Source organism: Notolepis coatsorum, assembly GCF_963971535.1.
Source record: "Notolepis coatsorum genome assembly, chromosome: 2".
In the NCBI taxonomy this organism is placed as follows: Eukaryota; Metazoa; Chordata; class Actinopteri; order Aulopiformes; family Paralepididae; genus Notolepis; species Notolepis coatsorum.
This window is the reverse complement of record NC_140166.1, coordinates 43,725,480-43,749,792: the sequence shown is the minus strand read 5'-3', so window position 1 is coordinate 43,749,792 and position 24,313 is coordinate 43,725,480. Positions and strand designations below refer to the sequence as shown.

At 43.5% G+C, this 24,313-nt stretch overlaps 1 protein-coding gene across 1 annotated transcript in view; it reads right to left on the bottom strand.

Moving 5' to 3' along the window:
• Positions 1–24,313, bottom strand: part of galnt9 (polypeptide N-acetylgalactosaminyltransferase 9) — a gene marked incomplete at its 5' end in the record, with an annotated part of 262,491 nt that overhangs the window by 16,928 nt on the left and 221,250 nt on the right. Inside the window, 2 exon segments of the mRNA XM_084307545.1 lie at positions 2,164–2,301; positions 8,116–8,301. Of these exon segments, the coding sequence (XP_084163671.1) occupies positions 2,164–2,301; positions 8,116–8,301 (324 nt within the window).

Sequence of the window (24,313 nt, the reverse complement as noted above, 5' to 3'; positions counted from 1 at the left end):
ATAGCGTTGTTATAGATGTGATGGTGTTGTTATAGATGTGATGGTGTTGTTATAGATATGATAGTGTTGTTATAGATGTGATGGTGTTGTTGTAGATGTGATAGTGTTGTTATAGATGTGATAGTGTTGTTATAGATGTGATAGTGTTGTTATAGATGTGATAGTGTTGTTATATATGTGATGGTGTTGTTATAGATGTGATAGTGTTATATATGTGATAGTGTTGTTATAGATGTGATAGTGTTATAGATGTGATAGTGTTATAGATGTGATGGTGTTGTTATAGATGTGATGGTGTTGTTATAGATGTGATGGTGTTGTTATAGATGTGATAGTGTTATAGATGTGATAGTGTTGTTATAGATGTGATGGTGTTGTTATAGATGTGATGGTGTTGTTATAGATGTGATAGTGTTGTTATAGATGTGATAGTGTTGTTATAGATGTGATAGTGTTGTTATAGATGTGATAGTGTTGTTGTAGATGTGATGGTGTTGTTGTAAGTAAGTAAGTAAGTAAGTAAGTATTTATAAAGCACCTTTCATACATGTCATGTAGCTCAAAGTGCTGTACACAATTATAGGCATATATAACGATAAAAGCAATAAAGTCATAGTGATCAGTTAAGATAAAAAAAAATACAAATAAAAAAATAAAATAATAATAATAATAGTAACGTAAAAATGAAAATAACGTAAAAACAGTAATTTGCTTACCAGTTTGGGAGAACAGGTCCGCACAAACATTTCCGCTCAGTGGCAACCGGAAGTGCACTAAACCAATGCACTTGTATGGTAGCAATGTTTAGCTCTTATAACGCTAGTGTAGTTACGTTTTTATCAGTGGTCATAGTTGGGTCCATAGTGCTTTACCAAGTCCCATGGATCCATCAGTGGCCGTGTATTGTGGTAGAAAGAAAGAAAAAGAAAAACGTATAAAGAAAACAGTCTAAAGTTTGAAAGTTTGGGAGGTCCGCAAAAACACGCCTTCAGCTCAGAAGCTGAGGCGTGTCAAAAACTTTTGAAAAAACTGGAGGCGTGTCTCCTATTGTACCCATTCCTTCATCTAAAAAGTTTGAAAGTTTGGGAGGTCCGCAAAAACACGCCTTCAGCTCAGAAGCTGAGGCGTGTCAAAAACGTTTGAAAAACTGGAGGCGTGTCTCCTATTGTACCCATTCCTTCATCTAAAAAGTTTGAAAGTTTGGGAGGTCCGCAAAAACACGCCTTCAGCTCAGAAGCTGAGGCGTGTCAAAAACTTTTGAAAAACTGGAGGCGTGTCTCCTATGTACCCGTTCCTTCATCTAAAAAGTTGGGTCCACAAGGCTTATCCTAGCCTCATGGATCCATCAGGTTTTTCCAAGCCATAACTATTTGTAAGCTAGACTGTATAGGTACGTTTTTAATTTTCCTTTAAAAATGTGTATAGAGCTGGCGTTTCTGATGTGTGTTGGTAGTGTGTTCCATAGTTTTGGGGCATAGTTGGCAAATGCCATACTTCCTATCCTTTTTTGGTTTCTGGGCGTGTCTAGTAAACCTGTAGTGGATGACCGTAGCGTTCTTGAGGGCAGATAACTAACTAGGGAATTTGCTATGTATTTTGGGCCTTGCTCATTAAGAGCTTTATATGTTAGGAAAAGGACCTTAAAATCAATTCTATGAGTTATTGGAAGCCAGTGCAGAGTGGCCAGGACTGGAGTGATATGTTCTCTTCTCCTTGTATGAGTTAGTAATCGAGCTGCAGAGTTTTGGATAAGCTGAAGCTTCCCAATGGTTGCTTTGGGAAGACCAGTGAAGACCAGGGGAGTGAATGTGATGGTGTTGTTATAGATGTGATGGTGTTGTTATAGATGTGATAGTGTTGTTATAGATGTGATGGTGTTGTTATAGATGTGATGGTGTTGTTATAGATGTGATAGTGTTGTTATAGATGTGATAGTGTTGTTATAGATGTGATGGTGTTGTTATAGATGTGATGGTGTTGTTATAGATGTGATGGTGTTGTTATAGATGTGATAGTGTTGTTATAGATGTGATGGTGTTGTTATAGATGTGATGGTGTTGTTATAGATGTGATGGTGTTGTTATAGATGTGATAGTGTTGTTATAGATGTGATGGTGTTGTTATAGATGTGATAGTGTTGTTGTAGAAGATAAAAAGCCTCACCTCGCCGTATGTGATGGTGTTGTTGTACATGCGCATCTCTGGGTAGACGTGCTCCAGGTACCAGCGGAAGCTCTGACACTGCAGCCTCTTCCGCAGAGCCACCCGCTCCGACACATCCCCGAAGTCAACGCCCGGGTTCTGTTAGCAAGAAGAGGGTAAAACACTCCATTTAGTCTGCGGGGCGCTTACTTAAGCACCACGTGACAACATTAGTTGGGGCGTTAGAAAGACGGAGGAGCCTGGAGGATGAGAGGGGAAAGAGGGTAGGAAGAGGAGGGGAGCTGGAGGGGGAGAGGAGGGGAGCTGGAGGGGAGACAGAGGGTAGGAGGAGGGGAGACAGAGGGGGAGAGGAGGGCAGACAGAGGGGGAGAGGAGGGGAGCTGGAGGGGATACAGAGGGGGAGAGGAGGGGAGACAGAGGGGGAGAGGAGGGGAGACAGAGGGGGAGAGGAAGGCAGACAGAGGGGAAGATGAGGGCAGACAGAGGGGAAGATGAGGGGGAGAGGAGTGGAGACAGAGGGGGAGAGGAAAGCAGACAGAGGGGGAGAGGAGTGGAGATGGAGGGGAGACAGAGGGTAGGAGGAGGGGAGACAGACGGGGAGAGGACGGGAGACAGGAGGGGAGACAGAGGGGAAGAGGAGGGGAGACAGAGGGGAAGAGGAGGGGAGACAGAGGGGAAGAGGAGGGGAGACAGAGGGGGAGACAGAGGGGAGAGGATGGGAGACAGGAGGGGAGAGGACGGGAGACAGGAGGGGAGACAGAGGGGAAGAGGAGGGGAGACAGAGGGTAGGAGGAGGGGAGACAGAGGGGAAGAGGAGGGGAGACCGAGGGGATGAGGAAGGGAGACAGAGGGGGAGAGGAGGGAAGACAGAGGGGAGAGGTGGGGAAAAGGGAAGACAGAGGGGGAGAGGAAGGGAGACAGAGGGGGAGACAGAGGGGAGATTAGGGGAGAAGGGCAGACAGAGGGGGAGAGGAAGGGAGACAGAGGGGGAGACAGAGGGGAGATTAGGGGAGAAGGGCAGACAGAGGGGGAGAGGAGGGGAGACAGAGGGGGGGATGAGGGGAGACAGAGGGGGAGAGGAGGGGAGACAGAGGGGGAGAGGAGGGGAGACAGAGGGGGAGAGGAGGGGAGACAGAGGGGGAGAGGAGGAGGGGAGACAGAGGGGGAGAGGAGGGGAGACAGAGGGGGAGAGGAGGAGGGGAGACAGAGGGGGAGAGGAGGGGGAGAGGAGGGGAGACAGAGGGGGAGAGGAGGGGAGACAGAAGGGACAGAGGGGGAGAGGAGGAGGGGAGACAGAGGGGGAGACAGAGGGGGAGAGGAGGGGAGACAGAGGGGGAGAGGAGGGGAGACAGAAGGGACAGAGGGGATTTACATTTACATTTAGTCATTTAGCTGACGCTTCAGCTGAGTAACAATGTTCATCAAAGTGTTGAGTGCTACAGTGTAGGTTAGTTTATTAGGACAAGTGCATGACAGTAAGGTTAGTTAGGGTTAGATATATTTTTTATTTAATTTTTTATTTCAGATAATGGTTGAAGAAGTGCGTCTTTAGTCGACGGCGAAGGATTGGACGTGTTTCGGCTGTTTTAACTGGGGTGGGTAGTTCATTCCACCATTGTGGGGCAAGGCCTGAGAATAGGCGGCTTCTCCTTGATGACCCTCCCGGAGCTCGGATAGGAGTAGGTCTGAGGCGGCCAGAAGATGCAGAGCGTAGTAGGGGTCTTGAGGGTGTGTAGTTGGAGACCATTGACCGGATGAGGAGGGGAGACAGAGGGGGAGAGGAGGGAAGACAGAGGCGGAGAGGAGGGGAGACAGAGGGGGATACAGAGGGGAGACAGAGGGGATAAGGAGGGGAAAGGCCTGAGAGTAGAAGGCAGTGTTTGGTGAGGAGATGGATAGATCACTGCTGTCACACAGGACCCTCATTGTTCTTCCATTAGACATGATCCTATGCTGAGCAAATTCTAATCAGCTGCTTAATTATGAGCCCTCACGGCCCTGCCGGCATTATGGAGGTGGCTGCTCAGATTGATGGGGGGGGGGGGATGCCTAATAGCTGCACACCTAATAGCTAGTGGCCGGGCTCCTATACGCACACATGCACATGCACATACTCACGCACACACATACGTACTACGCACGCACACACATGTGTGTGATACACCATAACACACACACACACACACACACAGTATGCACATTCTTCTATGTATGCACACTAATATGCAAACATGCACACACATGCGTACTACGCACGCACACACATGTGTGTGATACACCATAACACACACACACACACACACACACACACACACACACACACACACACACAGTATGCACATTCTTCTATGTATGCACACTAATATGCAAACATGTGTGCAAACATACCCACACACAAACACCCAGTATGGATGTTCTTATATGGAAACATTCACACACACACATACAATTAAGCATTACATCACACGCAGGAGTGGTTTGTGACCAATAAACCATGCCTAGGGGTGGTCGTTAGACCCCCCTAGGCATGGTTTATTGGTCACAAATCACGACTGCACGTGGTGTAAAGCTTTTATACAACTGCCAGATTCATCCAACCTTATTTCTATACAATAAACACACATTAATCGAAGATTTATTGAAAAAACCATCCGCCAGAAAAAGTAGTTCCCACAACTACAAAAAAGACAAGTTGCCTCCATGTGGAAGCAGCTTGAAGTGCATCCAACCAAACTAACACATCCAACTGTGTATTATTGGAATGATTGAGAGAAGTTGCCTCATGTGGAAGCAGCTTGAAGTGCATCCAACCAACTAACACATCCAACTGTGTATTATTGGAATGATTGATTGAAAATTTTATTACCAGATGCAGAATGGGTACAATACAGTACGGCTCAATACACACAATTGTTAAGGGAATGCAGACCTACTTTCCATAGAACTTCATTCTTAGATGCTTCTATATAAAGTAGGTAAAACAAATTAAAAGGTTTTCTTTGCCCTATAGGAAAAAAAACGTTTTCTTCGCCCTATTTTTTTATTTATTTCTTTTAGCCTAAACTTAACCAGTTGGAAACCAGGGGTACAGTAATAAAATTAGCAATCAACCAATCAATCAATTCAATAGACCATGCTCACTTAAAACAGCGCTGCTTCTCTCTCTGACTCCCCCGCTGTTGCAGACAGGAGTGTGTGTGTGTGTGTGTGCGTGTGTGTGTGTGTGTGTGTGTGTGTGTGTGTGTGTGTGTTTGTGGGTACGCCAGCGTCGGACAGTGTGAGAGTGAACGCTGCAGTCAGTGGGAAGGAAGTAGAAATTTAAATCAATCAATTAATCTATCAATCAATCCGCGATTTTTCTTTTGTTCTAGATTGACTCAAGACCCATCAATTACATCATCCAACATTGTTTAAAGGACTAACACATTCCCCTTGACAGAATCGCTTCATATTTAGTCGTTATGGGCTTATGGCGCTATCAACATTCTGGCGCTATCAACATTCTCCCGGAGTGAGCCGGCGGAGTGATTATGTGATTCGGTTGTGGGCGGGTCCTGAGCCCAGGACCGTGGATTGTTGCCAATAAAGACGTGTAAATGGCCAATCAGAATCGAGAAATTTGCATGCCGTTGTATAAATATAATTATTGAATGATTGTATGTCTTTGAATAAAAGGAGACTACAAAGTGCTTTGATGTCGAGAATATTTTCTATTGAATAATACAATTTTGTCTTCAACTTTTTTGCAGTTATCTAAATATAACTAATACATAATAATACAATATGATGATTATCCATGTACAAGCATGTCTTGAGGTTCAGGATATAGAAATAAATAATTCGATTTTTTTTCAACATTTTTATAATTTTTTTTTCATTAGCAGCTAATCATCATTTACAATGTGATTAGACATACAATATTATGCATGTTAATTTTGCATCTTTATATTTTTTATAATTTTTTCTTTTATTATTACAATATTTGGCTGAGGTTTTTAGCCCGTAGTGCTAAACCTACCTCATGTTTATTTTATTTATATTGAATTTTCTCTGTCAGACTTTTTTTTTTTTATATATATCTTTTCCCCCCTCCTTTTTCCTCCGATTTTCTCCCATCCCAATGTTAGTCGTTATGCCAATTCCCAATCCCCTTCCTGGTCGCTGCGCACTTACCCCCCACAGTCGGTCTGGGAGAGTGGAGGCTATCACGTGCTTCCTCCGACACACGTCTAGCCAATCAACCGCTTCTTTTCACCTGGCAGCGCGGACTCTCACTGAGAGCGTGTAACGTGTGGAAGGATCACACTACCGCCCTTAGATTCTATCCGCGCTTAGCAGGCGCCCCGACCGAACTGTAGGAGTCGCTGTTTACAACGACCCGGACCCACCCCGCCAGCTTCTCCCACCCTCTAATACTGCCAATTGTATTAGTGTGAACGGCCAGCCAAGCTGGTGACAACGCCGGAGCTGTGAGCTGGATTCGAACAGGCGAATCCAGCGTCTCCGGGGTTGGTGACGAATGCAATCTCCGCTACGCCACCTGACCGCCCGGGGTGTCTGACCTTTCTTAAAAAATTTGCAAATAAATATAATCAACACACACACAAACACACGCACGCACACACGCACACACACGCGTGCACATGCACAAACAAATACACAACATAACAAGCCCCTGCCCCGTTACTTGTCTCCCTATTTCTATGCAGACTCCTTTCCTTACTTTCCCTCCACTCTCAGCCTCTGCAGGCAGCTGCTGATACTCATCTCAACACGTGTGAGTAATGAGCATTAGCCAACGCCAACGTCCTCTAGCTTCGTATGACCGTGAAGCAGCGCTAACAAATGCATTCAATTTCAGGGAGATGTAGTCGGGTCTGGGGGGGGGGGGGGGGGCTGCCGGCCGCTCTGGTGAATCATAAGGCCCGGCCCCCTCTACCAAAGTAATTGTGCTCTCAGCATGTGCCCTTAGCCAATAACACGTCTCTGTGATTCCATGTGTGTGGGGGGGGGGGGGGGGGGGCGAGGAAAGGCGAGATAGATTAGTTCTAGCATTAGGTCTTTGTACTGTACACAAAATAACTCTGCGGCACGGGACAGCCAGGGTAATAGTGCGCCGCCATGGCACTGTGTTTATAATTACATCGTGCGAGGTGTTGTACATGTACATGGGCTGATTGTGGCTAGTTTGTCAAACCGGTCCACTGCCTCTGCTGTGCGATTTAAAGAAATGTTCTCGCCAAAACGCCCAATCGTCTTCTCTCTTGGAAGGAGATTTTTGTGCCCACATTGGTAGAGAGCCGCCGCGCCGAGATCCTTCAGCGTCATTAGGTTGATGATGTCTTCTCCTGTCCGGATAAGCACTTTTGTTTGCCTCCCCGCTAGACCCTCTCTGGCTCGTCTCTTCTCCGCTTCGCACTAAGTGCTCTCTCTCTGTTCGGAGGCCTGTTCAGGCGGGGTGGCCTCCACTCGCAACAAGCACGCCGTTCGCCACGCGGTACACGAGGCAATTAGTATTCAACATTAACCTCTTTTGTTATTAGCCAAAGTAGCTGTTTATTATTTTGCGACCCGTCTTGAAAAGGCCCTCGCGAGCAATTAAAGGGGCTCGACTGATGTCTACGAAAGCGGACTCTGATTAAAAGCGAGTGCCCCCCCCCCCCCCCCGCCACTCATTTGTTTGGCGCACCTCTCTCCTGTCTGTTTAGAGGGAGAATCCGACTACAAGCCTCGCCCCCGCCCTCCGCAGCCGCCTGCCAGTCTGAAGGTCGAGTGGGATGAAATCTGAATTCTGAATTTCTATTGACTTCTGTCTCCAGAGGCCCCCGGTAGCCATCTGAATGAACAAGTGAGAATGGGGGAGGGGGAGGAGGGGCAAACTGAGGGAGGGTAGGATAAAGAGAGAGAGAGAGTTATCACAAAAAAAAAAAAAAACGGATGAGAAAAACGTACGTTCATGGGAATGTTCCAGGCCATGTAGACGTGGGACTTGTACTCGTCCATCCACACCTCGGCGGCCCGCAGGGCATTGCGCTTGGCGTAGTAATCAATGTCGTTGTTGTATGGCTTCTTGGTGCGCTCAATGTGAGCCACTCTGGCGCAGGGCAGGACCTCCATGCTGCCCCCACACTGCCAGACCTGCAGGGGGCGTAACAGAGAGACAGGAAAGCCCTTTGTTGGTTGGAATCAAAGAGCTGGACAGGTGGGAGGATGGAATGCACACTGTGTCATCAGACTCGATCAGTAGACACGGACAGAACAGGACTCGTCCCTAACAGTGTTTTCATCCAACGGAGGCTTTGCCATCTATTCTTGCATTGGCAACTAGCAATGTGTCTCCAACTGCCTCAGAGTTTTCCTTTATTTTTTCCCCTCTCCTTTGAATAATAATAATAATAATAATAATAATAATAATAATAATAATAATAATAATAATAATAATAATAATAATAATAATAATAAAATAATAATAATAATAATAATAATAATAATAATAATAATAATAATAATAATAATAATAATAATAATAATAATAATAATAATAATAATAAAAAAGGGCCCAATTGGGGCCCAGATATAAACAATGCCGTTGTTGGAAACCAGCCTTCAGGTTATGTTATGTTAAATGAATGCTGGTCCTCCAAGTGCACTCCAAAAGTGGCTTTGTTTATTTATTTCTTTGGATGGAAGATTGTATTTCTTTCTTTCTTTCTTTTTTACCCGGGCTGCTGATACAAGGACTGATCACAGTCAATGTGGCTGGAAAACAGTTTGAGTTTGAGGTCATGGACTTTTAAATGGATTTTTTTGTTTCTTGGATTATGTTTGAATTATTTGCTAACATTTGAGGAAAAATAAATGTGTGTGTGAGGTATGTAACCCCCACTTTTGGTGGGGTATAAGATTAGATTAATGTATTAGATTGAGAAAAGGGACCGTTTTCCATTCAGAGTCATAAACCCATAATTGAGTACCTATGACAATGTTTTCAAACCTCATTATCTAAAGATAGTAAGTCAGAGTATTGTATTAATTTATAGTTGAGACAGTAGAGGACAGTAGAGTCATTTCTGGTGATACATCATTTTCACATTCTAAGTGATTTGGATTGCAGTGCATTATACTGTACATCGGCTGTCCAAAAGATTTATAAATGGTTCTTCGGGGCAAGGGTTCAATTGATATACAGTACTCAATTGATATGCTTATAAAAAATGATTGGGTCTTTAAAATACATTTAATTAAATTAAATGGAATAAAAAGCAGTAAGCGTATATAACGTCGTCCTTTAATGCCACCAAACATTCGTATCATCAGGTTTTTCCCGCTAGCCGCCTCCGTGTTTATCTTTACCGATGTGCGTAGGCTAGGTTTTCTTCTTGATGCGGCAATTAGGTGTCATGGACCATTATTTTCTGCTGAAGTGAGTGAAACGGCGTATGATAAATGACTCTCTAAGCCAATGGCCCATAAATACAACTCTCCCCAGGGACCGCCTGTGACACACCAGGAAACTCTGACACCTGAATAGAGTCTGCATGGGCATAAGTGGTAATATAGAAAGATGGGCGGTTAGATGCACGCCATCCTGGAAAAATACCCCATCACTGCAGAAAGCACTGACTGACTTGCGCAGGAGAAATGCAGTGACACTGGACTGTGACCGACTGGATCTGTGAGGTAAGACGATAGTTGACGGGCGCGGCACCTGTTTCTCGGGTTGAAGCGGAGACAATCTGTAGTGTGGTAGTGAAATGGTTAACCGTCTGTAGTGTGGTCGTGAAAGGGTTAACCTTCTGTAGTGTGGTTGTGAACGGGTTAACCCTTTGTCGTGTGGCAGTGAAAGGGTTAACATCCTGTATTGTCACAGTGAAAGGGTTAACAATTTTGGTAGTGTGGCAGTGAAAGGGTTAAAGGGGCTGTTACATAACATTCAGCGTGTCATTTATCCAATCAGGGCCCTGTTTCTCGTACCTGGTTCAACTAAGTCGATCAAGATGTCATTATCCAGATTCAGTTAACCCGATGTTCGAAGCCGGGATTTTCCTGTTCCTCGAAGGTGGATTCAGTCTCGTTAACTCGATTCAGACTTGAGACTCAGGCTAAGTGCGCGCGGCCGCTTTAGGTGAAAAGCCAGCACGTATCGATGGCAGAGATCCTGATTCTCTAACGGCATTGATTGATTAATTGATTTAAGACTTTATTGACAGATTGCAATACGGCTCAATCGCCTCGCCGACAAGTTAAATGCCTTATCTATAGGCTAATTCTAAGTCCCTCATTACCTCAATCAATCAGATTATATTTCTTTAAACTTGCCTGCTGGATTGAATAATCAAATGAGATCTTGCTAGCGAAAATAATTAGTTAAACTGTTATACAGAATTACGATACGGCTCTCTTACCCATTGATTGATGTATAGTCGATCTTTAACTTATCTCCAATGTGGTCTAACGGGTTGTTCTTTTGACTTTCACGCAGACGACCGGGGTTCGAGACCCTAGTCTTTTCCTTCTTTTTGCAATATAGGAATAATTCAATTTGGTGCACGTTGAGAGCTATATAAAGAATGACATCCTCAATGCATGTAGATTTATAATATTTTAACTTAAAACCAGGCTACTTTGGCGTATAATCATTAATATTATATTCAAAAAAATTATATTGGAAACACCGGGTTTTGAACACCGGTCGCTGGGTTGGCAGGCTTGAGCACTACCGCTGCGCCACTGGACCAAATGGGATAAATTCATTGTTTATACATTAATGAACGAGAGACCCGTGTTTAGAATATTCTTTATTTTGAATGAAGTATTTATTTCTTTATCCTCATTCATTAATGTGACGTCAACGGCTCATTCAATTTCTCAAATCCGTCAAACAGCGCATCTCATCAGACATCTTAATCCCAGTTACAATTAAAATAACCACGTCATAATGTGTACATCGCACCGAGCGAGCGCCACGGTATATATAACGTGCATTATTTAGGACAAAGTGAATTTAGTATCAGCATTTTGGGTCTATTTTACATTTCAAAAGCCCCCTCTGGAAGAATGGAGCACAAAAACGTAATTCAGAATGGTATAATGCAGATCGTAGACTGTGGGAATAATTTCAGGAAACGGGCTGTCACTTTTTTGCGGGGGCGTGGCGATGGTTCAGGCTAACTTGAACTTAAACTCTGCTTTCGACCAGGCTCAAACTTTTGGATCTGTTGTCATGGTGATTTGGAAAATCCACGTACGGGGAACCGGAAAGTCCGGCTAACTCAGTTATCCAGTTAAAGTTATCCGGCTAACTCAGTTATCCAGGTACGAGGAACGGGGCCCAGGTGCCTTCCACATGGGGCAATGGGAAGTAGAGAGGAGATACATGCACGCAACATGTAAACAATACTTTCTTTTCTCCACACCGATTCAAAAAACTCAGAGAATGTATTTACAAAATATATATATATTATTAAATGATTACTCTACATAAAATGTTATCTATATCACCTTTAAAATATAGTGTAAAATAGCTGAATAACATATTGTGCAGATTTGACATGTGTCCCATGTTGGGGGAATGAAAGTGGTCCCAGTAGTTGGAGACAGGCAGAAAGACATTAGAATGGCAACATAATGGTAATGCCCTCCCAGTGTTACAAACTGCAGAGTATATACACCACCCATCGGTCTCTTAATGACAATCACCACAATGGCGAACAGATGTTCAAAACTCATTAACATTTCTCTGAACCCAAAAAATGTACCTTGTGTTTTGGTGGCAAAAGACAGTCCCCGAATTAAGTCCAAGGGCGAGGGGAAGCCTGCACTGAACCAGCTGTATGAGTATTTACTGTAATGGATGGCAAAGTAATACATAGAACTCCAGCAGGTGGTTTATGGGAAATAACGACATTCAGCATTATTTTGCTAAATGTAGTGCAGTGACATTCTGCCCCTCCTGCCTGACTGTGTTCCCCCCGTCTCTGCCATGGACTAGTGTTCCCCTGTTCTCTCTCTCTCTCTCTCTCTCTCTCTCTCTCTCTCTCTCTCTCTCTCTCTCTCTCTCTCTCTCTCTCTCTCTCTCTCTCTCTCTCCCTCTCTCTCTCTCTCTCCCTCTCTCCCATTCCTGGTCTGGTTGTTTAGTCTTGTATTATGTTGTTTAGATTTAGATTTAGCTACTTCAGCAACACAATGTAAACAAAGCTGAATTGCTATACACCACTTCAATGTTTGTTCAGCGCAGTCCACGGTCTAAGCACACCGCGAGGACAAGTGTATCAAGTTTAAATCCATAGTATTCTCATGATGTGTCATGCCTTTCCTACCATAGCACAATGCCATAAATACAGCTCGTTGGTCATTTAAACGTCCCTATTGAACAAAAATTAAACAGACTTCTATGGTTCTTCATATGAATGATTGCTTCCGTCGGTGTGGATTCCACTGGAGCACAATATCTGTGTTGGTTCTTTTGTGTCAGCGTGTGATCTGATGATATTCCTCAGCCTCTAAAGCGGTGCATATAGGGTATATTATCGCCTCACCTTGTCAGCAAAAGTCTGCCTCTGGAACCAAACTGCACACACATATTGTGGGGAGAGATTCCAGGGACATTTTGGATGAAAGCCTTTGCAGGTCAGGTCAGAACAATCACCCCCCCCCCCCCCCCCCCTATTGCTACTTGTATGTGCAATATGACATATGCCATGTGCAATAATGCAATGATGGTAATGGCATTCTCTAAGGTGCTATATTTTCCGTCAATGGGCAATATTCTTTTTCTACTGTGATGTTTTGCAATGCTTTAAATATATATATATATATATATAATTTATATATATTAATTTATAATTAATATTATATATATATATATATATATATATATATATATATATATATATATATATATATATATATATATATATATATATATATATTAGGGATGCTCGATATTGGCTTTTTTACCGATACAGATATACCGATATTGTCCAACTCTTAATTTCCGATACCGATTTCAACCGATATCAACCGATACCGATATATGCAGGGTCCCCCCCCCCCCCAAAAAACGGAATAATTTCAGGTAATTAACATTACATGTCTCTTGTCGTGGAATTAACACAACATTATGCATACTTTTGACAATAAATAAAATCAGAATTTGTTCTTACTTGCTTGCCTGGGTAAATAAAGGTTATAGAAATGTAAAAAAAAATATATATATATATATGTTTTTCTTTTTTTTTAAACCGATACCGATATTTTCCGATATCACATTTTAATGCCAATATCGGCCGATAATATCGGACATCCCTAATATATATTTTTTATGTTCTTGTGAATAAGTGCATATGTAGCAGTGTGTGGGTGCATGAATGTGTGGTGTGTCAGTGAGTGTGGGTACACTAATGTATGTATGGTAGTGTGTCTATAGGTACATCATGGATGTGTTGTGTGGTAGAGTGGGTATGTAGGTATCGTTCTTTTTAAGTGCTGCACAAACTAATCTCGTTGTACTGTATTGTGCAATGACAATAAATCGTTCTACTTCTACTTCTAGACGTCACATGGTTTCATCCAGACTATCCCCCGCAGACCACGTTGCTCACGTATCCCAAAACATCATCATTGCTTAGACACGGTAAAAGGGTCTATAATAACCATTCACTTTGTTTGGCTTGTAGAATAATGAAAGTGTCCGTCTTATGAATTCAACATTCACTATGGCTGAAAAAGGTAGATTGTCTGCCATGCTATTACAATGTGACATCAAGAACACCACAATTATTGTACCTAAATAATACCATGGTATTATCCAATCTAAACCATGATACCAATAATAATATTTAATTTTTTTCATCATCGTAGTGAAATAAAACAAATCATGGCGCTGCTCAAACATTTACGTACATGTTGAACAACTACATTGCGAAAAGTCAAAAGCAAAGCTGTTTAAACTTGCGGGTCTGTGTGCTTCAGGGAAAGCAAAATGTTTGACTCACTAAGCCTCCAGACATAATATGAGGAAGTGCGCTGCAGCGCGCCCGGAAATAAGACATCAAATATTTACTGAACTCCCAATTAGCATCATTTACATTGTGCTGTGAACGCTCAAGTGGGTAGGGAAGTGTGTTTAATTGTACGTTAATAATAACATTTAAGCGTCTGAGAGGTTGTCTCAGATATACGAGAGAGACCCTGTTTGTTCTGCATCGATTTAGTCCTTGAGGAGTTGCTGTTGGCTTGACCTACTGTTGCTATATATAGTGGAGAGACCCTGTTTGTTCTGGCTCTTTATTCCTTGAGGAGTTGCGTTTGGCTTGACCTACTGTTGCTCTACAGTATATAGTGGAGAGACCCTGTTTGTTCTGCCTCGTTTTAGTCCTTGAGGAGTTGCTGTTGGCTTGACCTACTGTTGATCTATATAGTGGAGAGACCCTGTTTGTTCTGCATCGATTTAGTCCTTGAGGAGTTGCTGTTGGCTTGACCTACTGTTGCTCTATATAGTGGAGAGACCCTGTTTGTTCTGGCTCTTTATTCCTTGAGGAGTTGCGTTTGGCTTGACCTACTGTTGCTCTATATAGTGGAGAGACCCTGTTTGTTCTGCCTCGTTTTAGTCCTTGAGGAGTTGCTGTTGGCTTGACCTACTGTTGATCTATATAGTGGAGAGACCCTGTTTGTTCTGCCTCGTTTTAGTCCTTGAGGAGTTGCTGTGGCTGACCTACTGACCTACTGTAGCCTTGGTAGCTGCTTCCACGCCCTGACTGACCTCTCATCGTCGAAATCCATTGGTACTAAGGCTTCCCCTGATTTGAAGTATTGTTTTCCACCGGCCTCCATGGGAAGTCTTTATTCCTTTATATATCACTAAATGCATGGCTAGATTATAGTGCCACACTGTGTTTCTTTGATTTCCTTATCCAGGTTTTCTGTTTAAAATCAATAATGTGTATGTGTGAGTGCATGTGTATGGACACACGCACGCACACACACGCACGCACACACACACGCACACGCACGCACACACACAGGAGTGCAAAGGTGTAGCACTCGTGTATAATTGGACACGTGTGTAATTGCAGGTACCACCTTGCGCCGCGCTAAAAGCAAATTGAAGATCAATAATTTCCTCAACCACCATTTCCAGAAGGTCAGAAACTCAATAGCTAACTGGGTATACGGGACGAAGGCCGCCGTTTCTTCGCATCACATTAGACTCCGCTGCTGCATCCTGCTGCAGCGCCCGCTCCGGCCGGCGACGCTCAGACGTGATGCATCAGGACATGTTGTTGCTGTTGCATCAGCCAGACGGTTGATAAACCACTTCATGTTGTTAGCTTCAGCGCTCAGCGCGAGACACACCGGCTAGGCAGTTCAATTAACCACACAGCTTCACTCCTCCTCCCTCTCCATTTGGCCAGTCATCAGGGCAGTTTTATCTGGTTTTATCTGGAGTTGTCCTGCAACCATGTCATAACCACTACTAATAATCATGTAATAAATACTAATAATAACCATGTAATAACCACTACTAATAACCATGTAATAACCACTACTAATAATCATGTAATAACCACTACAAGTAACCATGTAATAACCACTACAAATAACCATGTAATAACCACTACTAATAACCATGTAATAACCACTACAAGTAACCATGTAATAACCGTGTCTCTACATTTCGTAGCTGCATTTCTGCAGACCCCTCTCTGATTGGTTGAACTCCATTTCTGCAGACCCCTCTCTGATTGGTTGAGCGAAGCCCCTCTCTGATTGGTTTAGCTCGTCACGCAGTAAAAGGCAGATGTAATGTTATCATATCAATCGCGTATAACGTTATTTCGCGTGACTTCGCAGTTTATTCATAACGTTATGCACATTTCACAACACAGCCAGCTGTCAGAAACTGTACATTGTAACGTTATGTTATTTCGCGGCCTGCCCATTTGATGTTCCCAAATCATATTCAGAAAGTATCACAGAGACTTCTATTGACCAAGGAATTAGTTATTATAACACAACATTTCCGTAGCAATTGACCACCAGACTCTTTCTCTTAAGGCATTAACTTGGTTAATTCATATAAATGTTATATTGTAACTGTCTAGTTACACATTGGTTCCGAAACATGTATGTTCCAGGCTGCAATTAAAACTTTTAATCTGAGAGAGCTTTAGTCAGCGAAGCCGGCGAGCGATTATTATTGGTTTTTAATGACAAACCAATTACATAAGCCTATCCAACATATGTGTAAAGGCACACACAACATATTCCAGTTAACGGTATATTTTTTTAATGATTCGTTATGGCGTAATCAATACTTCCATGCGTATAAATTGCGTTCGCGACCTCCATGTTTTGGGGCTATTCATCAGAAAACTCGGATCCGGGATTCGGCTCCCATCCGTCGGGCAAGAACTGTGGGTTTTCAGCCTCTCTCTCTGGAGCTTAACGGAGTTTCGATTCCTGGCTAGAGGAGCTTGTCGCGGCTCATGCGCATGCGCACGCTCGGCCAATCAGAGAGAGGTCTGCAGAAATGGGCTCAACCAATCAGAGATGGGTCTGCAGAAATGCGGCTACGAAATGTAGAGACGCGTAATAACCACTACTAATAACCATGTAATAACCACTACTAATAACCATGTAATAACCACTACTAATAATAATAATAATAATAATGGATTGGATTTATATAGCGCTCTTCTCTGCGCTTCACAGAGTCCATTATTCGTTCATATACAGTCATACCGGTGGTGGTAAGCTACAATTGCAGCCAGAGCTGCCCTGAGGCAGACTCACGGAAGCGTGGCGAATAATCATCGCCTACGGCCCCTCCGACCACCACCAACATTCATTCACATGCATACACATTCATACGAGGCAAGTAGGTTAAGTGTCTTGCCCAAGGACACAACGGCAATGGGATGGACATGGGCTTGGGCGGGATTCGAACCACCAACCCTTCGATCATTGGACACCCCGCTCTACCCCTGAGCCATAGCCGCCCCATAATAACCATGTAATAACCACTACAAGTAACCATGTAATAACCACTACTAATAATCATGTAATAAACACTACTAATAACCATGTAATAACCACTACAAGTAACCATGTAATAACCACTAGTAATAACCATGTAATAACCACTACTAATAACCACTACAAATAACCATGTAATAACCACTACAAATAATAACTATCCAAGTCCAAGTTCCGTTTATTGCCACACGCCCAGGCCGCGTGTATGCTTTCCGCAACGCAGTTGTGTTTCCGCGTTCCCGTTTTGCGCTCTGATTGGCCGAGCGTGCGCATGAGCCGCGACAAGCCCTTCAGCCAGGCAGCAATACTCAGCTCCGCTTAACGCAATTTATACAAATGGAAGTATTGATTTCGCCGTAACAAATCATTAAAAAAAGATACCGTTAACTGGAATATGTTGTTTCTTTACACATATGTTGGATTATGTAATTGGTTTGTCATGACAAACCAATAAAAAATCGCGAATTAACCGATGGCTACAACAACACACAGTAACTACATGCATCATTGTTTACAATGAACGGTGGGGCTAATCGAAAGGACTGGACACGGACAAGTTAAACAGCAATCAATTACTTGAATATAACAGTCCGGTTCTGTTTGTTTGTGTCTGTAGATTGTTGGTGAACAACTAACTTTAGGTTAGTTTAACTTGTCTGTGTCCAGTCCTTTCGATTAGCCCCACCGTTCATTGTAAACAATGATGCATGTAGTTACTGTGTGTTGTTGTAGCCACCGGTTAATTCGCGATTTTTTATTGGTTTGTCATGACTTGGCTGGTCGTTCATACTAATACAATTGGCAGTATTAGGGGGTGGGAAGCTGATGGGTGGGGATCGGACGCTGTGGACAGCGACTCCTACAGGTCGGTTGGTGCGCCTGCGCAGCAGAATCAGGAAGCGACGGGGGCGGCGTGCCCTCCAAACGCAGACCCCCGCCGCTGAGAGATCGCGCTGTGCAGGTGAAAAGATGCGACGGCTGCTTCCTCGAGTACCGGAGGGGACACGTGATGTATGGCTTCGTCCACATTGCAGCCGACTTGTGGGAGGCATGGCTTAACAGCGTTCGAGACAGGGGAGGGTAGAATTGGACGATACGAAATTGGGATGGGAGAAAAATAGAAAATGGGAGAAAAAAAGTAGACCAAAAAAATAAAAAATAACTATGTAATAACCACTATAAATAACCATGTAATAACCACTACTAATAACCAGTGTTGGGACTAACGTGTTACAGTAACGCCGTTACTTTTGGCAGTAACTAGTACTCTAACGCATAACTTTTTAAATTCAGTAACTCCGTTACCATTACTAAATGGTTCGTCACTGCGTTACTGAGTTATTTTTATGTAGATTGGTAGCAAGCGGTAGCACACACATTATTTCCCTACAATTAGATATTACATTATACTATACCACCCACCCATGCCTATTAGCTATAACAAGAAACAAGAAATAACAATAAGAAAGCATAGATGATTAAATTGAGCTTTGTTTACTTTAGGGAGTCTGTCCATAAGCCACCTGTGTGTGGCTTTCATCCTATGATGTTTACCTTTGATCATAGTTGCCATCCTTCTAAGCAATCTGTGTGAGTGACTCTGTGTGTGTGCGTGCGTGCGTGTGTGTGTGTGTGTTTATGTTTTGATGTGCGTGCATCTGGCCATAAAGATGTTCCTGAACATAAAGTACATAGAAAATGCTTCTTGATTAAACACTCCGCAGCACGTAGAGCGTGTCGGCGTTCGTGGGGAGTTGAGTCCGTGTTTGACGATCACTGCGGCCGATCTGACCTTTTCCCGACGCATCGGAGCCACGGTGCCGCTGATTCAGAGGGAAAACAGGTGGCACGCAGCAGCAGCAGCAGCAGCAGCAGACGGCTGGCTTGATCACGTGCGTCACGTTCCAGGATGTCTTATCGCTCCGTCTCCCCCACCCGGTGTCTACCAGGAGCCAGGGCTGCAGCCAAGGCATTAGCGAAACAAATCAGACCAAATGCTTGTGTTTTTTTCCCTCTCCCCCAGGACACAAAACACATAATGATGATGTGCTGATTGTCCTCGTGCATGGGGTGTAAAAACACATCGACGCCACGCTGGGAGAGCTATGGCAGTGTGCAGCGCTCTCGCCTCGTACCCTCCTCCTGGCGCACGGTAGATCTCAGATCTGTGTGGGTGTGTGATCATCATCTGGCTGGCGGGGGCCAGGCTATGAGGTCAGCTTGTTCTCAATTCATCAAGCCCATCCTTGATGTGGAGAACTAACATTCATCAGGGACTGCAAAGCATTATTTGGAACATGGAAGGACACTTGACAACCTCCACTAAACAAGGTAGGTCTTAAACAGTGGGCTGACAGTGGCTCAGGAGGTAAAGCGGCCGTCTGATAATCCGGAGGTTCCCGGTTAGATTCCCACTCCACCCGGGCAGCGTGTCGATTCGAAGTGTCCTTGAGCGAGACACTTAACCCCTAATTGCTCCCGATGTGCAGGTAGGCACCTTGCATGGTCACGCCTCTGCCTTTGGTGTGTGAATGTGTGAGTGGATGGGTAAAAATGTGAGGAACAAATTGTAAAGCGCTTTGGATAAAAGCTGCTATATAAATGCAGCCATTTACCATTTAGGTCTTAGGTCCTGTGTTATTTTAGTAATGTGAGTAAAAAAACTAAAAACAAATGCCACTAAATAGGAAATATCATTATTCTTCTCTACTGCAGGTACCTTACCCTGCTGACCCACGGCACGTCAGGGTCCTTTGGACTGTTTTTGCAAAGTCCATTTGGCACAGACCCTTAATAAAACAGCAGACAACATCATTAAAAGGAATCACTTACTAGAGACCTTCACTTTGATGTAGACGTAATGTAATTGCTAATTTAATTGAATTGCCACTGTACACACAGTTAGTTAATTGGACCAAGACCATTTGGGTGATAAGCTCCATGGGGGCCACAGGATACATCAACCATAAAAATATAAAAGGCCATTAACAGCCGTAAACAGGATTCCATCAGCGCTGTATAATCAATATTGGAGGTACATTCCACTCAACCAGCAGGGACAGTGCAGGGACAGTGCAAGGACAGTGCAAGAAAGAAGATAATAATAATTATAATAATATAATAATATAATAATAATAATAATAATAATAATAATAATAATAATAATAATAATAATAATAATAATAATAATAATAATTTAAATATATATTTTTGTATACCAAGTGACTGTAACTTGGTTACGTTTTTTCGGGAGTTCTTTAACAATTTCAGTGCCGGCCATTTAACATTGAAAACCCCGTTGAGTGCCAGCATCCACTTCAATGATAGCGTTAAAAACGCATAATCTATGTTTTAAATTATGGCTATGTGTCTAATCTGCCTGTCGTTTATCAATGACTTGTTTGCAGTCAACATTGTCGAAACGGATTGTTTTTTTATCGGTTCATTTTCGTTTTATAGCATTTTGAAAAGCCCTCGTTTTCAAGGAAAATATAAAGATTCCGTGATAAAAGGCATTTACTGGAATATTCTAGAATACACAAAAACGTTGTAATTTTTCGGCCTATTTATGAATCGTTTACAAATAAACGCTAGATTATCGATAGTATATGTGTACTTATGCACGCTATAGAGGCGGGCAAAAAAATCGATTCTCATTTCCTCATCAGCGATCACAGCCACAGAGCCACATACACACATAGGGCAAACGCTTATATCTCTGTGAAAACAAGTCTGATTATCCTAAGACTGGTAAAATAGATTCCTTCCCAGCCCTGCCCAGAGACAGTCACATTTCTCTCCTCTCCCCAGGCTCCTCAAGGCCGTTCCTACCGCCGCCTCTACTGCTCCATGGAGCCCGACGCCGCTATGCTCTGCTTCGTGCCGGTTGCCGGACTATACTCAAATCAACTCTAAATGGATCTAATCAGTGGATTGCATATTTTCTTCAAGAAGCAGAATAAGGCTAACCCTCTCTGCCTATTGGGACATCATGATCGGGCTACCAACTTGAAGACGTGGTCATTTTTGGATTATCGAAGCTTTTGGATCTGTTTACCGCGCACAGGACCTACCAAAATGAACTGATTAAGACACTTGGACACTTGGACTAATAATGCATTCAGTCATTTGGACGGAGTTGTTAAAACTCACTCCACTCAAATCAATAGAGTTATATTTCACTCTATTCAAATCAAATTTAAAGTGACGTGGCTGGGATAAATGTGCCAGTCAGTCAGCCAAAACAAATTCCTGGACCAAGGTCAAACCAGAGAGCTGTGGAGTCGAAGGCCCTCTGGGAGATAAGAGTGGCAAGCGGCTTCCCCCCACTCCCAATCCCTACCCAATCCCCCCTCCCGCGTGTACGCCTGGCGCCTATGACGGCAGCCAACTAGTACGCGTGCTGGAGGTGGGGGCCTAAGACTGTTTCATCACCAAAGTCCTATCCCCCAGTCCATGCCCCCTCCCTCTGGACAATCTTTTCCGCCCTCCCTCCCGCCACCTGGCGCGACAACACTTTGTTTCAGACACTTTGTTGTTGTTGCAGCCGACTATCGCATATGGCAGGGGTCTCAAACTCAATTTACCTGAGGGCCGCTGGAGGTAGAGTCTGGGTGAGGCTGGGCCGCATCAAATATTCCACAAAAAAAGGGTTTCAAGCATTAAAAAAAAAGTACAACTGATCCAATCTTCTCAATCCTTAGCAATAACATTTCAGAACATGAACAGTTCTTCAGAACATGAACAGTTCTTCAGAACATGAACAGTTCTTCAGAACATGAATGGTTCTTCAGAACATAGGCTTCTCAGTGGTGTCAGTGGACTCATCCACAGCTATGGAAATGCACTGTGCATTTTTTCTATACAAAGCTGTTTAATCAAATCACCAGCCAGTATTTCAGTTATTCTGGTTGCTGTGCGATCTGAGGGGGCTTTGCTTTTGTTTGCCTTCAAACATGGTCTCCATCACTCAGTCATACATTATTTTCAAATTGCCACCCTTCACAAGAGCTACCGTTTCTTGGCATATAGTCACATTGGTTTGGTGCTGGGACTCAGGATGAATGCATTTTTTCAGTCCATTCACCTTTGAATTGCAGTCGACTTTTCTTTTACTGACCATCTTTGAAAATGGCTAGAAACTAGGCTAGTAACTACATTTATCTCACAGAGATAAAACTGGGAGCGAGTTTACTGTAGATGCGCCGTCAACTGACTCGGACTGAAAGAGAGAGACGACTTGCATTCCGTGAAGACCCGCCCTACTCCCCTACTCTGCATCTGATTTGCAGACTGTGGGTGAGGGGGGGATGCTGACGGGATGCTGAATGTGATTGGACCAGACCCGTACACACAGACACAGACAGTTGCAGTCAGCCAGCCGCTTATGCAGAGCACTGCTCGCAGTCAGAGGAGATAGCAGGATGCATTTGCCTTCCACTTTACTTGATATCACTCCGGAATCACGTTTCAACCAAGTCATTTTGAGCCTGCGCTATGGTAGCCTACAAGTGATAAAATAAATAAAACTTCCAACTCTCGCGCAACGTCTCGGCAAACAGTAGCGTGCGGGCCACATTAACACTACACTTTGATGTCCAGTAGGGGGCCGCAAAATATCATCCCTCTGATTGATTGATTGATTGAAAACTTTATTAACAGATTGCAGAATGGGTACAATACAGTACAGCTCAATACACACAATTGTTAAGGGGATGCAGACCAGAGAAAGACTTTCGTCTTGTTTCCACCAGGGTCCCCCATTTTCAATTCATCAGGACATATATGACATACATGACATACAGATAGTCAGTACTGCTACATCTATACATTTATGACATACCAGATTTGCAAATACAGTACTGTTTGTGATACAGAAGGAGTCAAGAAAAGGGAGTATATACATTTGACGTAGAAACTGTACATTGGAGGAGGTTGGGTGGGGGGGGTTGGGTACACTGGGATATTGACAACCATACTGGGTAATTTACATTGGAGGTGGTTGGGGGGGGGGGGGCACACTGTATAAGCAAGCAAAACTGTACATTGAGGGGGGGAGACTCTGTACAAACAAACAAAATTGTACATTGGACTATTGACAAAACCATACTAGGTAAATGACTGTACATTGGAGGGGGTTGGGTTAGGATATTTACAGGGGCCAGTGTTGAATTGCAGTCTCCCGTAGGTGTCTCTTGAGAGAGGTTTTGAAAGTGGGTAGTGATCCACATTCCTTTACAGCTTTGGGTAGGGCGTTCCACATTGATGTGGCATAATTGCGAAACGTGTTTAGTCCCTTATTTGAGCCGAATCTGGGTTTAACATGATTTGTGGAGCTCCCTCTGGTGTTGTGATCGTGGTATTCACTGACCTTTGGGAAGTATTTTGCCATGTACATGGGTACCTTGGTCGCCGCAATTGGCCCGCGGGCCTCGAGTTTGAGACCCCTGGCATATGGCGTCTCAGGCATTCTGTAGATGACATGTGTCAACAAATGTACATGTCTGTGTGAATTTATGTTGTGCCGTTGTTACTGTAAAAATGTAATGATTTGTGATATGTTGTTATTAATGAGACGATGAGCTGTATGTGTGTGTCACTGGAATTTCCCCAAGGGGATTAATAAAGGAATATCTTATCTTATCTTATCTTACCTGAGATCAGATGTTATCCAAAAAGATTATTCCAATTCCTGGGCCCTGTTTCTTGTACCTGGATAACTGAGTTAGCCGGATAACTTTAACTGGATAACTGAGTTAGCCGGACTTTCCGGTTCCCTGTACGTGGATTTTCCAAATCACCATGACAACAGATCCAAAAGTTTGAGCCTGGTCGAAAGCAGAGTTTAAGTTCAAGTTAGCCGGATCAAGCACAGCCACGCCCCCGCAAAGAAGTGACAGACCGTTTCCTGAAACTATTCCCACAGTCTACGATCTGCATTATACCATTCTGAATTACGTTTTTGTGCTCCATTCTTCCAGAGGGGGCTTTTGAAATGTAAAATAGACCCAAAATGCTGATACTAAATTCACTTTGTCCTAAATAATGCACGTTATATATACCGTGGCGACGGTGGCGCTCGCTCGTGCGATGTACACATTATGTGGTTATT